The 14,449-nt window shown below is 39.2% G+C and overlaps 1 protein-coding gene across 1 annotated transcript; it reads left to right on the forward strand.

Moving 5' to 3' along the window:
• Positions 1 to 424: 424 nt before the first annotated feature.
• Positions 425 to 14,191, forward strand: LOC139667339 (regulator of G-protein signaling 9-like; the record flags this gene model as incomplete). Its single annotated transcript, XM_071546793.1, has 15 exons — positions 425 to 521; positions 2,208 to 2,258; positions 2,413 to 2,519; positions 4,297 to 4,348; positions 5,834 to 5,892; positions 6,194 to 6,270; positions 6,564 to 6,645; positions 7,001 to 7,063; positions 10,474 to 10,503; positions 10,618 to 10,679; positions 11,208 to 11,321; positions 12,589 to 12,704; positions 12,944 to 13,031; positions 13,723 to 13,861; positions 14,109 to 14,191. Coding segments are annotated over 15 exons (1,220 nt in total), but the record flags the coding sequence as incomplete, so codon positions are not given.
• Positions 14,192 to 14,449: the final 258 nt, after the last annotated feature.

Here is a 14,449-nt window from a genome sequence, read left to right on the forward strand (position 1 = left end):
GGTGTCGGTCACTGGTGGGAAATCTGCTCCGTACAGGAAGCAATGAATCAAAATTGAAGAGTGAAATCCAAACTGTCTCCTAAACAGCAGTGAGCAGGACTCTGTCCAGAGAAAGCTGGACCCACCAACATTAGATCTTGTCCTCTCTCGTCTCTTTGGTATCTTTGGTATCTTTGGTTTCTGGGTATTGAAGTTCAAATTTTTCAGACAGTTACCTCTTGCTGCTAGTTTGAGTCGACAACATGCAAAGATGCCTAGTGCAGCTTTAATTCAGTACAGGAAATTAACTTTTTTTTGCTTCCACAATGCAGTGAGTGTTGCATTCTAAAATTCACAAGCCACTTTTTCCACAATTTGAACAGTCCGTCCTCAGTGTGTGTTTGGTCATACGAGTGAATCCTGGTTCCTCCTCTCTTGGTTCCAGCTGGAGACCTTTGTGGTGGAGATGCAGAACCCGAGCGGTGGGGTTAAAGGCTCGGAGCAGAAACTCAGCGTCACCACCATCCCCCACGTCATCGCTGGTGAGACACACACACACACACACACACATATACACACACCAAGTCTGAAAAAGTCTTAAGGCCTTAAAAGTATTCAAATGTCTTCATGTAATGGTTTCTTCTTCACTCTTAAATGAATCCAGAACAGGGGTTAGCGGTACAATAAGTATATCCTATCTGCTTCATGTCCCGTAACAATTCATTTGCCGCTGTCTGTTTTCTTATTCTGCCCATTTATAGTTTCACAATTTTCATTATCTATGTTCAGTCAGAAATAGGCTGGTTGTCCAGCTTTATTTCTTTATTCTGGTTTGGAAATGAAATCCAACTCAGTCCAGGTAAATCTTAAAGGAATAGTTCACCCAAAAATGAAAACTCTGTCATCATCTACTCCCCCTCATGCCAAATGAAACAGGTGAAATGTGTTAGTCCATATAACACACAGGGAGGCTGCCAGCACAACTTGGTAGCAGCCTTCTCCAAAACAACTGAAGTCAATGGGGACCTGTTCTTTAGAGTTCCACAACAAAAACAGCCAAACAATCACACTGTGAAAAGAAAGACCTATACACCATTATTTGTTGCAAATCAATCAGCTGTAGTTAAGATTTGCACTAAATGATGGTGTAAATATACTGTAGGTCTTTTTGGAACTCTGAAGAACTGGTCCCCACTGACTTCAGTTGTTTTGGAGAAGGCTGCTATGGAGTTGTGCTGGCAACCTCCCTGTGTGTTATATGGACAAACTTCACCTGTGTTTCAACTGGCATGAGGGGGAGTAGATGATGACAGAATTTTCATTTTTGGGTGAACTATTCCTTTAAAAGTCTCACTTCTGGCTCTCTGGAACCTGCAGATAGCCTGCATTCCCTCAGTTATCACTTATGGGAATCGGTGGATAGAGGAAAACATAATGGCAGCCAAAGCAGTGAAACCTTTTCTTAATTGCATTTGTTAAACCCCAGAGCGTATAGACACTGTGACAGGCTGCCTCGGCCATCTAAGCTGCTAACACAGGCTAAATAAGGCATCCCACAATTGGATGAGATCTGGGTGGTGCTTTAGGGGCCAAAGTGGCTCTTTAATCCGGTCCAAAGCAGCGAGGGAAAGATCAGTGCGGCTGCCTGGGCCAAACCCACCATGTGATGTGAGTCCATGTGGTCAAGGCTTCAGATAAGCACCTCCAGTTCTACATGCGGGTACAAATCCCTTAAAATAACCTTACATTTACATTAATTCACCCCTTAATTCAAGCAGAATCACCTTAAAATTAATTAAGGGAGTTATTACTGTAATGGAGGAGATCCCATCAAAACCACCTTAAATACCCCTTAAGTTTTGACTCCTTACCTTCTAATTGAATGTAAAATTCAGAGAGACAGGAACTTCCCATTAATGAATTAACTCATTAATAATCTGTAAACCTGCACAAAAGCCATGGATGGAAAATCCCTTAATTTCTAGTGTCTCCATGAATCAACCCATGAACAAATCCCTTATAAACCCATGATACTAACCTTACGTTTTTTTTTTTTAAAGCTATGTTATTTTTAATGGATAATTAATGTTGATGTGATTGAGAAAATAAGGACATTTCTGGGATAAAATTAAGGGGTTTGGATTCGTATTAGCATTAACCCCCAGAGTATCCAGTATCCAGCTCCCTGTGATGGACTGAATGTCAAATATTCACCTGTTCCCACGCAGGTAAGGACGTCATCGCATGGATTCTCAACAAGCTGAAGATCACTCAAGAAGGTAAAAAGTGTTGTGTTTGTAAGCTATGAAATAAGATTATTAATGATCATATACACGTCAGTTACTGAAAAGAGAATACGTATCTGTCTGATCATCCTCATGACTTTTTCTCCCTTCGCCTAACTCGTGTCCTCCCTCCTCTTCTGTTTTACAGAGGCTCAGGCCTTTGCCACCATGCTGGTGGCCTATGGCTACATCTACCCTCTGCAGAACCACAAGAAGCTGGTGATGTGCAACGATGCCACTCTCTACCGCTTCCAGGTAAAACAAAATCCCCCTTTTTCTTTGCTACAAACGAGTTATTGCAATTAACAGTCTCCAAGTCATAACGCGTGTCCTAAGTTAGCCTGATTCCTGGAGTTCATGCTTGTGCCCCTCTGTTTAAAGGTGCTATGTGTAATATTTTAACATCCGTAAATCATGACATTCATTTTGACACATTAGTATAATTACTGTAAACAGGGGTGTAGCACAAAATTCTGGGCCCTATACATAAGCAGTCTCTGTGGGCCCCCTTCCTCTCTTGATCCATGTCTCTCACGCATCTTTTGAATTTTTTTTTTACAAATAATTGAGCCAACAACTGCACACATGAATCTGTAGTGCTCACCTTTCTTTTGAAAGAAATTAGTTAGCAGTTGTTTTCCCTTAGTTTGCTTTCTTTCTCTTTCCTTTCTTTCTTTTCTTTTTTGGTCCCCACGATTTCCCTTTCTTGGGGAAAGAAATGACTCTATCACAGTGCACATTGGTGCTCGATTAGCTGCGTTTAGAGACAAATCCTAGTGCCGGGGTGGACTAAACCATTTTGCGCCTTTTGTTAGGGGTGAGAGGGGCCTCAGAGAGCCTCCACTATTTTTTTTTTGATGCAAAGTTCAGTCTCTCAACCGATTTATTCAGCCAATTTTAATTTAGTTATGACACTAATTACTTAGAAATAAAAAATTGCAAACAAAAACAAACTTTTCATTCCAGGCTTTTCAAGGGCCCTCCCCACATTGGGGCCCTGGGCAGTCAGTCCCACTTTTCCCCCCACTGTAAACAAATGAGACCATCACCGAGAAGATGGGCTGCCTCTACCAGCCTCTCCACTGCATTTTACATTGTGTGCCACTGGGTCACATTTGGCGGGAAATCTGCTGGATTGCTTTACAGCACAAAACAGGAGCTGTTTTTACTTTGCAAAGTCATCCACAGCTTTATTCCAGTTCCACTATTCTGCAGAGTTCTAACTTGAACTCTTAGCTTACCTGGTCTGAATGCATATTCGCTGTTATCAAGGGCTGTTATTTGCTATCTTTCTTCTTGTTCCTCAAAACAAACAACGCCAGGTAGGGACATCCTCTTTGCGTCAGGAAGCAACAGGGTTTATGGGAAGTGTGGTCTTAATTTTGAGAAACAGTAGCCACTGGTGTGATAGAGGCTACCAATCGCCTCAGAGTCATTCCTATGTTCCCAGGGTCCTATGTTCCCCAGATTTATATGGCACATAATGGAAACATGACAAAGGGTCCTATGTTCCCAGGGTCCTATGTTCCCCAGTTCTAGGGTTAGGGTTAGGGTTAGGGTTATAGACCTTCAAAATCAAATAAAATGATAACCATTGGTTTTGTTGTGTTTATATAGCTGTTTTGAAGCCTTGTTCCAATAAAAAAAAAAAAGGATAATATTTATGAAATATTTTAACTTGAAACGGATCAAATTTGACCCAAACACAAGGAGGGTTAATGTGTGTTAACAGAATATTGAACTGGGGAACATAGGACCCTGGGAACATAGATACGCTCCCATTGTCTCCATGGTCGCATTTGTTTACAGTAATTCTACCAACGTATCACAATTAATTTGACAATGATATATTGATGTTTAAAATATGTAGCACCTTTAAAGAATAAAAAAAAATAGGAAATACTTCAGTCCTTTTTATGGACTGGATTATACTCTGCTGAAACTTGTCAGTGTTATGGACACTGTTGTTCACAGATCTATATACAGTGAAATAATATCACTAATATTGTCTTTCTAAACCCAACCTTTCCAGACCCCGTACTTCTGGCCTGCACAGAAGTGGGTTGCAGAGGACTCTGACTATGGTGGGTGCAATGCCATATAGAGGTGGTTGCCTAAAGTAGTGAAATCAGCAGCTATAGTGAATGTTCAGAATCACCCACGCTAACTTCACAGATCTACAGGCTCTGTAAATATCCTCCATTCTCCATATGTATAATGCCTGCAGTTGCAAGCAATAACTATGTGTTTGTTGTCATTGTCAACCAATATTACTTGTTGGTCATTATTGAGTTAAAGCTGTAGGCTATATGAGGGACGTTTGTTTGATTTAGAGAGCATAGGACTGCTGTCCGTGGTGCTGACCAGGGGTTACTGTTTGTAGTATGAGAAGTGGTGCAGTGAGCCTCTCCATAGTGACTCTTTTACAATTGCAATTGTCATCTCCGAGAGATATGTTGGCTAATTTCTATGTGATGGAGAAAGTGGTGGAGTATGTGTGCATGTGGAGAAAGGCTCAGCAAAATCATTTGCACTGCAGTCCATTTACCCCACATGTATGCTAAAGTGTTAGCATGGAGCCTAGTATCACTGAACATAGTGTATGCTAAAGTGTTAGCATGGAGCCTACTATCACTCAACATAGTGTATGCTAAAGTGTTAGCATGGAGCCTACTATCACTCAACATAGTGTATGCTAAAGTGTTAGCATGGAACCTACTATCAACATAGTGTATGCTCAAATGTTAGCATGGAGCCTACTATCACTGAACATAGTGTATGCTAAAGTGTTAGCATGGAGCCTACTATCACTGAACATAGTGAATGCTAAAGTGTTAGCAAGGAGCCTACTATCAACATAGTGTATGTTAAAGTGTTAGCATGGAGCTTACTATCAACACAGTGTATGCTCAAGTTTTAGCATGGAGCCTACTATAAACATAGTGTATGCTAAAGTGTTAGCATGGAGCCTACTATGAACATAGTGTATGCTAAAGTGTTAGCAAGGAGCCTACTATCACTGAACATAGTGTATGCTAAAGTGTTAGCATGGAGCCTACTATCAACATAGTGTATGTTAAAGTGTTAGCATGGAGCCTACTATCAATATAGTGTATGCTTAAAGTGTTAGCATGGAGCCTTCTATCAACATAGTGTATGTTAAAGTGTTAGCATGGAGCCTACTATCATAGTGTATGCTTAAAGTGTTAGCATGGAGCTTACTATCAACACAGTGTATGCTCAAGCTTTAGCATGGAGCCTACTATAAACATAGTGTATGCTAAAGTGTTAGCATGGAGCCTACTATGAACATAGTGTATGCTAAAGTGTTAGCATGGAGCCTACTATGAACATAGTGTATGCTAAAGTGTTAGCATGGAGCACTGGAGCCAATGATCTACCAGGGAAACATGGATGATATCAGCCTATAACAGTTTCAGTGTGCTTAAGTATGTTCTGAAAGAGAGTTATACCAACAGACATATTATAGCAAAAGCCTGTATCTTTGAATATAAATATCATTTTTGTAGCATATGTTGTTAAACTATTTTCCTTTCTTCTGATTGTAGCCATTTATCTGGCAAAGAGGAACATCCGCAAGAAAGGCATGCTGGAACCCTATGAACAGGTAAGTGCACACAGTGTTATAAAACATATTCCATGATTATATGTGTTTGTGTGTGTGTGTGTGTGTGTATGTGTGTATATATATTAGGTTGACTGCTTTCACTATATATCATGGTAAAAGCCACAATAATGACAATGCTGGAATTTTTTTTTTTTATCACTGACTACCATGATTATTGCCCAATGTCAAGATGTCCCAGTGATTCATTCGGCCTGTTCCGTTCTTGTGTTCTCCAAAAGCAGATGCTGAGTGATTGCACCATTTCTTGCTAAAGACTGTCCTTGTGCGTGTGTTTGAACAGGCACACTACAACCACCTCCATGAGTGGCTGAACCACAAGTGGGACTTCATCGTGATGCAGGCTACCGAACAGTACAAGTAGGTGTAGCAACATCTGATGTCTGGATTCAGGATTCACTATGGTTTTCTTTCTTGTCACTGGCGTCGCTCGTGTGGCATACCACTAACCAGTTCTGCAAAGCTCTGATCTGTGTAGAGAATGAGCCTTTTGGGGAAATTGATTAAGTATTGACCTCAATGAAAGTCAATGCAGACATAACAGCCAAGTTTCAATGTGAAAGTCTTAACCCCCCCCCATTCTCTCTCTCTCTCTCTCTCTCTCTCTCTCTCTCTCTCTCTCTCTCTGTTCTGTGTGTGTGTGTGTGTGTCAGGGTTGGAAAGGAAAGGAAGAAGCCGGATCGCGTGGTGTTTGACTGTCAGGAGAGGGCCTACTGGATAGTGCACAGGCCACCGGTCAGTGTGTGTGTGTGTGTGTATATGTGTGTGTGTGTGTATGTGTGTATTGCCTGTTCAATCATTCTGAAAAGCCCTACACTGTGTCATTATGTATTTTTGCACACACAGCGTTCATTTTATTCATATTATATATGTATACATATGTATATATCTATGTATACTGTATGTGTGCATGTATATACCCCCCCACACATACACATATATACATATATACTTTTTTTATACAGAGTATAACTGGAAATTTGTTTTTGACGACCAAAATGCCACCATATAAAAAGCTTAGTGACTGCTAGTAAAGAGAGCCCAAGATGTAATTATTACACATTAATATATGTTTGTCATTTGTGTCCAGCGTCACGCTCACAGTGCTATGGACTACGGTCCAGATCGCCTCATTGACCCCAACGCAGATGAGGTAACAGGTCAGTACACACACACACACACACACACACACACACACACACACACACACACACACACAGTGGAAGAGGCTGAGGTCAGGAGCAGCTGCTGTAATGGTTTGTTAAGAATCTTACTAGAGCTTAACATGGAGACTAGTCGTGCTCGGCTGATCTCTATGGACACATCTACTTATAGTATGCAAATGAGTGCGTGAAGTCATCTGGCGACTTCTAGCGACTTTTTGAGCAGCCAATAGCTACTTTCCTTGGAAGACAGTTGGCAACACTGCTGCTTGTTTTCTTTAAAGGAGTCTTGACTAGACTATCTTAAGGTGATTATCAAATCCAAGAATGTCAAGTTGATGCTTGTGTCCTTGTGAAGTCTCCAAGTTGTCTTGGAGAAAACAAACTTCTCAGAGCATCCTTACAGTTTGAGATTAAGTTAAATTAAGATGCCCAGCTGTTCATTTTCCCATCTGGTTCAACCGGCTCTGTACATTATAGACTACTTTACTATAGGCTATATAGAGTGTACTACAGACTATAGTGATGGTTGGTAGTGATGCCTCTGGGATCTTTATCCGTCCTCCATCCATGGTGTTCTTTTGTTTTGGAAACAGTTTCAGCCATTAGATATTACCGCAGAACTTGAATGGCAAATTTGGCATACACACTGAATTTGCAATTATTAATTAATGTTCTGATTGCTACGGTGGTCCTGAGGGTCAAAACACAACAACATTTCAGAAAACACAACGACATTTCAGAAAACACAACGATATTTCAGGAAACACATTTCAGAAAACACAACCACATTTCAGAAAACACAACAACATTTCACAAAACACAACCACATTTCACAAAACATGACGACATTTCACAAAACACAACATTTCACAAAACACATTTCACAAAAAACAACAATTCAGAAAACACAACATTTCACAAAACACAATGACATTTCAGAAAACACAACAACATTTCACAAAACACATTTCACAAAAACAACATTTCAGAAAACACAACAACATTTCACAAAACACAACAACATTTCACAAAACACGACATTTCCGTCCTCCATCCACGGTGTTTTTTTGTTTTGGAAACGTGTTTCAGCCATTAGATATTACTGCAGAACTTGAATGGCAAATTTGGCATACACACTGAATTTGCAATTATTAATTAATGTTCTGATTGCTACGGTGGCCCTGAGGGTCAAAACACAACATTTCACAAAACACAACGACATTTCACAAAACGCAACTACATTTCAGAAAACACATTTCCGAAAACACAACCACATTTCAGAAAACACAACAACATTTCAGAAAACACAACCACATTTCAGAAAACACAACATTTCAGAAAACACAACCACATTTCAGAAAACACAACGACATTTTAGAAAACACATTTCAGAAAACACAACATTTCACAAAACACAACATTTCACAAAACACAATGACATTTCACAAAACACAACATTTCACAAAACACATTTCACAAAACACAACAACAATTCAGAAAACACATTTCACAAAACACAATGACATTTCACAAAACACAACATTTCACAAAACACAACATTTCACAAAACACATTTCACAAAACACAACATTTCACGAAACACAACAACATTTCACAAAACACAACGACATTTCACAAAACACAACAATATTTCAGAAAACAATAATATTTCAGAAAACACAACATTTCAGAAAACACAAGTTGTGTTGTGTTTTGTGAAATGTTGCTGTGTTTTGACCGTCAGGGCCACCGTAGCTTGCAGTTTTAAAGGCGCGTTTCCATCTAATTTGATTAGATGATTAGATGGTATACATTGTGATTGGAGCAGTACAGTTTCCTCTGGGGAGAATTTAGTCTTTCTGTGCTGCTCTGACATTTATAGTATGCCGTCCATTGAGCGTAGACGCTTTTCCCCACAATGTGAAAAGAGGATCTTTTTCATTCATTGCATTTTTCCTTGTCTGTCTTCTTCTCTTTCCACACAGATTCTTTTCCATCTCAATCTTTCCTTGCACTGATGAAGACAAGGGTGCAAACAATAAACACATGAGCACACTAACATGCATGCACACAGACAAGACTAGGATTAGACCGATACAGGTTTTTGAAGGCTGATAATGACATTTTCAGTCCAAAAACTTATAAGTAATCAGTGTTTCTCCTAGAAATGTATTGTTGTCAGAGTGAAAAACTCTCCATTGTAACACGGGAAGATAATAATAAAATATATTTATGCCTACTTGTGTGGAATCTGATCAAAATGTCTCATTAGAATCATTTCAGGTTAAGGGCTTCCCATAGACAACCAGTGTAGTATTGATCAATTCTAAAATAAATATGTTATAAATCAAACTGCATCATATCAGAGGTGGATGTCACTGACTGGACCAGATCTGACTTTTAATAAACGGACAATATCAGCTCCATATATCGGTCCAACCCTAGACAAATCAAACATGGATGACTGTAAATGTAAACTGACATAATTTACTGAATATCACTGGATATATAGTATATTTATCATTGAATATATGATATATTTTCTAGCTTACTTTTTGGGGAATTTCAAATTGACTTCAGTACTTATGCTCACATAAACACAAAACCCAAGTACTCTTCTTTGGTATTGTGTTTCACAGTATTTTCCACCTATTTGTGTTAGTGCCAGCAGTAGCTTTCACAGTAGCTTTCCTCCCACTGTAGGTGTAACACTGTAAATAGCATCAGTGTATTCCTCTTTGCTGAGCCCCACTATCGTAGTAGATGTGCATTTCCCATTGATGTGATCAGACCAGAAGTGGGGACTCAAGTCATAATTTTAACTGATTGAGACTTGACTTGATGCATGAAGAGAAGACTTGAGACTTGACTTGACTTGGGTTCTGGTGACTTGGGACTTGACTCTGACTTGTACTCTGATGACTTGAAAAGGTTTCTAAAGTCTTGACTTGAGATCTTGTGTTTGTGTAAATGACTTCGATTGAAAGTGATGAGATTTGTTCCAGCAGACGACTGAATTGAAATTCTGTTTTCTGAATTTGTATGGAATGATTGAATTTATTAACGTCGAAACTGATTATAGAAATCAAACTCATGATGCTTTTATCCTATTAAAACCATATTGCATTGAAAAGTCCTAGATATTTAGTTTACTTTAACATATTAAATTGATACTGGACTCTTGATTTGTTCTGACTTGACTTGCTGTTCTACATTTAGACTTGAGACTTGACATTAATGACATGGACTTGACTTGGACTTGACTTGGTAATCTACATTCAGACTTGGGACTTGCCTTGAGACTTGTGCCTCAAGACTTGAGACTGACTTGGGACACACCTCTGGATCAGACTATGCCTGCCTATGATGACAAATTATTTTTCCTGTCATTTCTCAGAAAATCAGCTTTGACCAGCACAGACGGATGGTAAGTAATAACATGGACAGCAGAATAGCCTGTAATTCATGTGATTTTCACAAAATGTAACATTTTTGTGATGAATTTGAAATGACATCAGCGTCCTGTCCTCTTCCCCTCTAGAACATCTTCTACCAACAAGCCATCATGAGGCCGAAAGTCAAATCTAGCGTGTCCCTCGGAGCGTAAGTTCCTCTGGTACCTCAGCATGAGAACCTTTCCAGGGCTTGAAATGAACTTTTTGGCTCACTAGCCGATGTAGCCACTAAGAATTTTCACTAGCCAATTTCTTTTCTTTTAATATGGTGTAGTGATTACAGAGAATGTAGCTGCATGCGTTTTATCATCTTTGTTTATGATTTTTTTGTATTGATAATTTACCCAAGCATTTTATATTACTCAAGTTTGCTCACCCCCAAAACAAAATAATTTGTTTTAGACTTCTGCACAGCGTACATCCAGCAGTTTTGACATAATATGATGTTGTTTTCTTGGTCAAACACAGCAGACATTTTATTGCATTTTTGACAAGTTATTAAATATTCTTCAGTATATTGCAGTATATTGCAGTATAAAAGCAGGAGGTCCTGTTTTAGTAACCAAACTTTGTGCTATGTGGATTCAGATATGTTTGGTCACAAGAGGTTATGATGCTCATGACACTTTGTAAATGTGGAAGCTCCACTGCTCTCACAGCAGCTTTGTCTCTGCAGACTGGTGAAGTTCGTCACAACCTACAAGAACCATGACCCGTTCCTGGCTCCCTGTCTACCCAGCAACCCCTGGCAAACAGACAATGACACGTACTGGAATCTCAACATGAGGAGGTGAGGGCGGCACTGACTGTACTGTAAACGGTAACAAGGTCCCCACTGAGAAGACTGGCAGCCTCTACCAGCCTCTACACTGCATTTTGGAAGAAATTGGGTTTATGGGAAATGTGGTCTTAATTTTGAGAAACACTAGCACTAACAATACTGCTGGTGTGAGATAGAGGCGACCAATAATCTCTACCATGGTCTCATTTGTTTACAGTAATTATACCAAGGTATCACAGTTAATTTAATCATGATATTTTGATGGTTAAAAAAGCTACACATAGCACCTTTAATATACTTGCACCACAAGTGAATTGGGGGAAAAAAATGGTACTAACACATGCAAATTAACTAATAGTTCATAAAAAAATTCTGTTGAATATTAGTTGGTCATTTACAGAGGGATTTGTAAAAAAAAATGTTTTTGGATTAATTATTTAAAAAATACTATGTAAAAATAAAACAAATCGTAAAAAAAATCTTAAATTTGATATTTTGTTATAACTTAAAAACAAAATTTTCATTCATTTTTTTGTCTCAGTAAGTTATGCTGCCACTGGCATTATTATATCCTGTGTACATCTGTACAATCGTTTATTTACATGCATGTTCTATTTTTCATAACTGCCTCCTAGTACTTGCTTCTGCAATGGCCCAGTTTTCCCACAGGGATCAATGAATCAATTACATATTATATATTATCTTATCTATCTCAAGTAGAAGAATCTTCTAGTTCTGTGCAATTATAAAAACGAAGCAGATTAGCAGTGATGGACTGTTTTCTAAGTCTTTATTTTATTATTTCAGTTTTTCCTTTTCATTTATCCTTTATTTAAGAATGATTTATTCCAGGTACTCTCATTGAGAACTCTCTTTTTTTAAGAGAGACCTGAGAACAAAAACATTCATGAAATTGACAAAGAAAATACATGATAGAAAACAAAAAGAAAACATAAAAAATACATTACAGAAAGCCAGCACAAACATGGTAGAAAATGTGAGATATCTTTGCTTTAAAATCATTGAGGGGTCAAAGGGCTTTGCAGTCGGTTCCATTTCTAAGGTGCACAGTATCAGAAACCAGCTAACTAAACTAACCTGTCCTGTGATCTGGTAGCATTATCACTGGATTTAAAAGACAGTAGAAATGTGAGGTACAGGAGCCTTACAGAATAGAATAGAATGCAATACATTTCCCCCACCGCTGTTAAAGAAGAGGCAGCAAAATGTCTCCATAATCAAACACAGACATGTCATGGATTTTGTTTGCCTACAGGGTTGACGTCCCCACCAAGATGCGAGTGGAGCGCTGGTCCTTCAGCTTCTTCGAGCTGCTGAGCGACCTGCGCGGACGAGATGACTTCAAGGTCTTCCTCAAGAAGGAGTTCAGCGGTACGTACCCGAATGCCAAAGATCACATTTCAAATTGGATTGTGTATCTGGTGTGGCCTGGTTGAGCTTGTGTGTTTCTGTGTGTGTGACAGTTGGGGGGGGTGTGTGTGTGTGTGAGGGGGCAGTTCCACAAACTGATAACCAGAGAAGCAAAATGGATGTGAAATGATTGGGTCGATTTGGTGTCTGAATTGCAACACTGCTCTGTGTGTGTATGTGCGTGTTTGTGTGTATCCCAGGGGAGAATTTGGCATTCTGGGAGGCGGCTGAGGAGATGAAGTGGGGCACTGCATCCTCCATGTCAACAAAAGCTGAGATCATCTTCAAGTGAGTTTCAGTGCAGACAAATATAGTGTGTGTCTGTGTATGCACCTGCACCTACTATCATCTAGTTAGTTCTTATATACTCAACTTTCCTCTGGCCGTATAGTTATATTTGTACCTATTTATACCCTGCTTATACCATTCCAACTCATGTGTACAGCTTCTTCTTTTTCTTTGCTTGCAATGGTTCGAAACACTCAAATCCCAATGCAATATTGGGTAACACTTTACAATAAGGGTCACTAAGTTAAGGGCTAGTTAATGCTTAATAAGCATTAACTATACATATATAGTATACATGTATATATATATGTATATATGTATATATATATATATACAGTATTTCTGTCATTGGTTTTCTTCCATAGATTCCTATCAGGGTAATCAATCAGGTTCCAACAGCATACATTCCTTACACGACTTATACTTTGTTTATATACAACATACACTTACTGTATATACTAGTACTATTTCATATACTACTTCTGAAAGAGACTTATTTCTTACATTTCTATTCGGCTGTTTCTATTCTTCTACATACTACTTTAATAATTTTGTGTTCGTTTCATGTGACCTACAGTAGCAACCCACCAAGTCGAATTCCTTGTATGTGCACACTTACTCGGCCAATAAAACCAATACTGCGCATACTGTGCATATTTGTGCGGATCTTCAAGCGTTTTTCTGTGCTCAGGACCTTCCTGGCCCCAGGCGCCCCCCGTTGGATCAACATCGATGGCAGGACTATGGGTCTGACAGTGAAGGGCTTGGATCATCCTCACCGCTACGTCCTGGACGCCGCCCAGACTCACGTGTTCCTGCTCATGAAGAAGGTGAGTGTGTCGTTTAAGGTGCATGCAGTAAGTAAGGTTTTTCCTGCCTCAGCACAAAATGATAGATGCCAGAGAATTCTAGAAGAGGACAAAGGTTCTGTCAATGTTGTTGCAATTCCACCTAATAGCCCTTTAATTCTTCTTAATTTTAGGGTTGAGGGTAAAGATACTTTGCGTCCAATGCCTTTTTGTTCTTATCCTTCTGAAATTTGAGTCACCAGTCATTATATGCTCTTTCCTACTGCAGGATACTTTCTTCCGCTACCTCAAGTCTCCAGTGTACAAGGAAACCCAGAAGAAGGCCCTGAACCCAGAGCTTCAGAACTTCAGGTTAGTGGCTGAATTGATGTGATACAAACACCTCAAAATACCATACCAAGAGTCTGGTGTTGTTTATGGGTTAGACTAGAAATCATTGGATAAAAATACATGAATTTTGCTGTTCAAATACTACTACTAATACAAACATATACTGAAACATTTGGACCTCAGTTACACCTGGTATTAAAATGTGATCTGCATCTGGATATGCTATCCAGATATGGAACAATCCGATGAAATCCTTTGCATTTACACCTGGTAGTTATA

The sequence above is a fragment of the Centroberyx affinis genome, unplaced genomic scaffold, assembly GCF_046629955.1.
Source record: "Centroberyx affinis isolate AG114_WGS23_722 - 3 ecotype Tasmania unplaced genomic scaffold, CSIRO-AGI_Caff_v1 ptg005454l_1, whole genome shotgun sequence".
NCBI lineage: Eukaryota > Metazoa > Chordata > Actinopteri > Beryciformes > Berycidae > Centroberyx > Centroberyx affinis.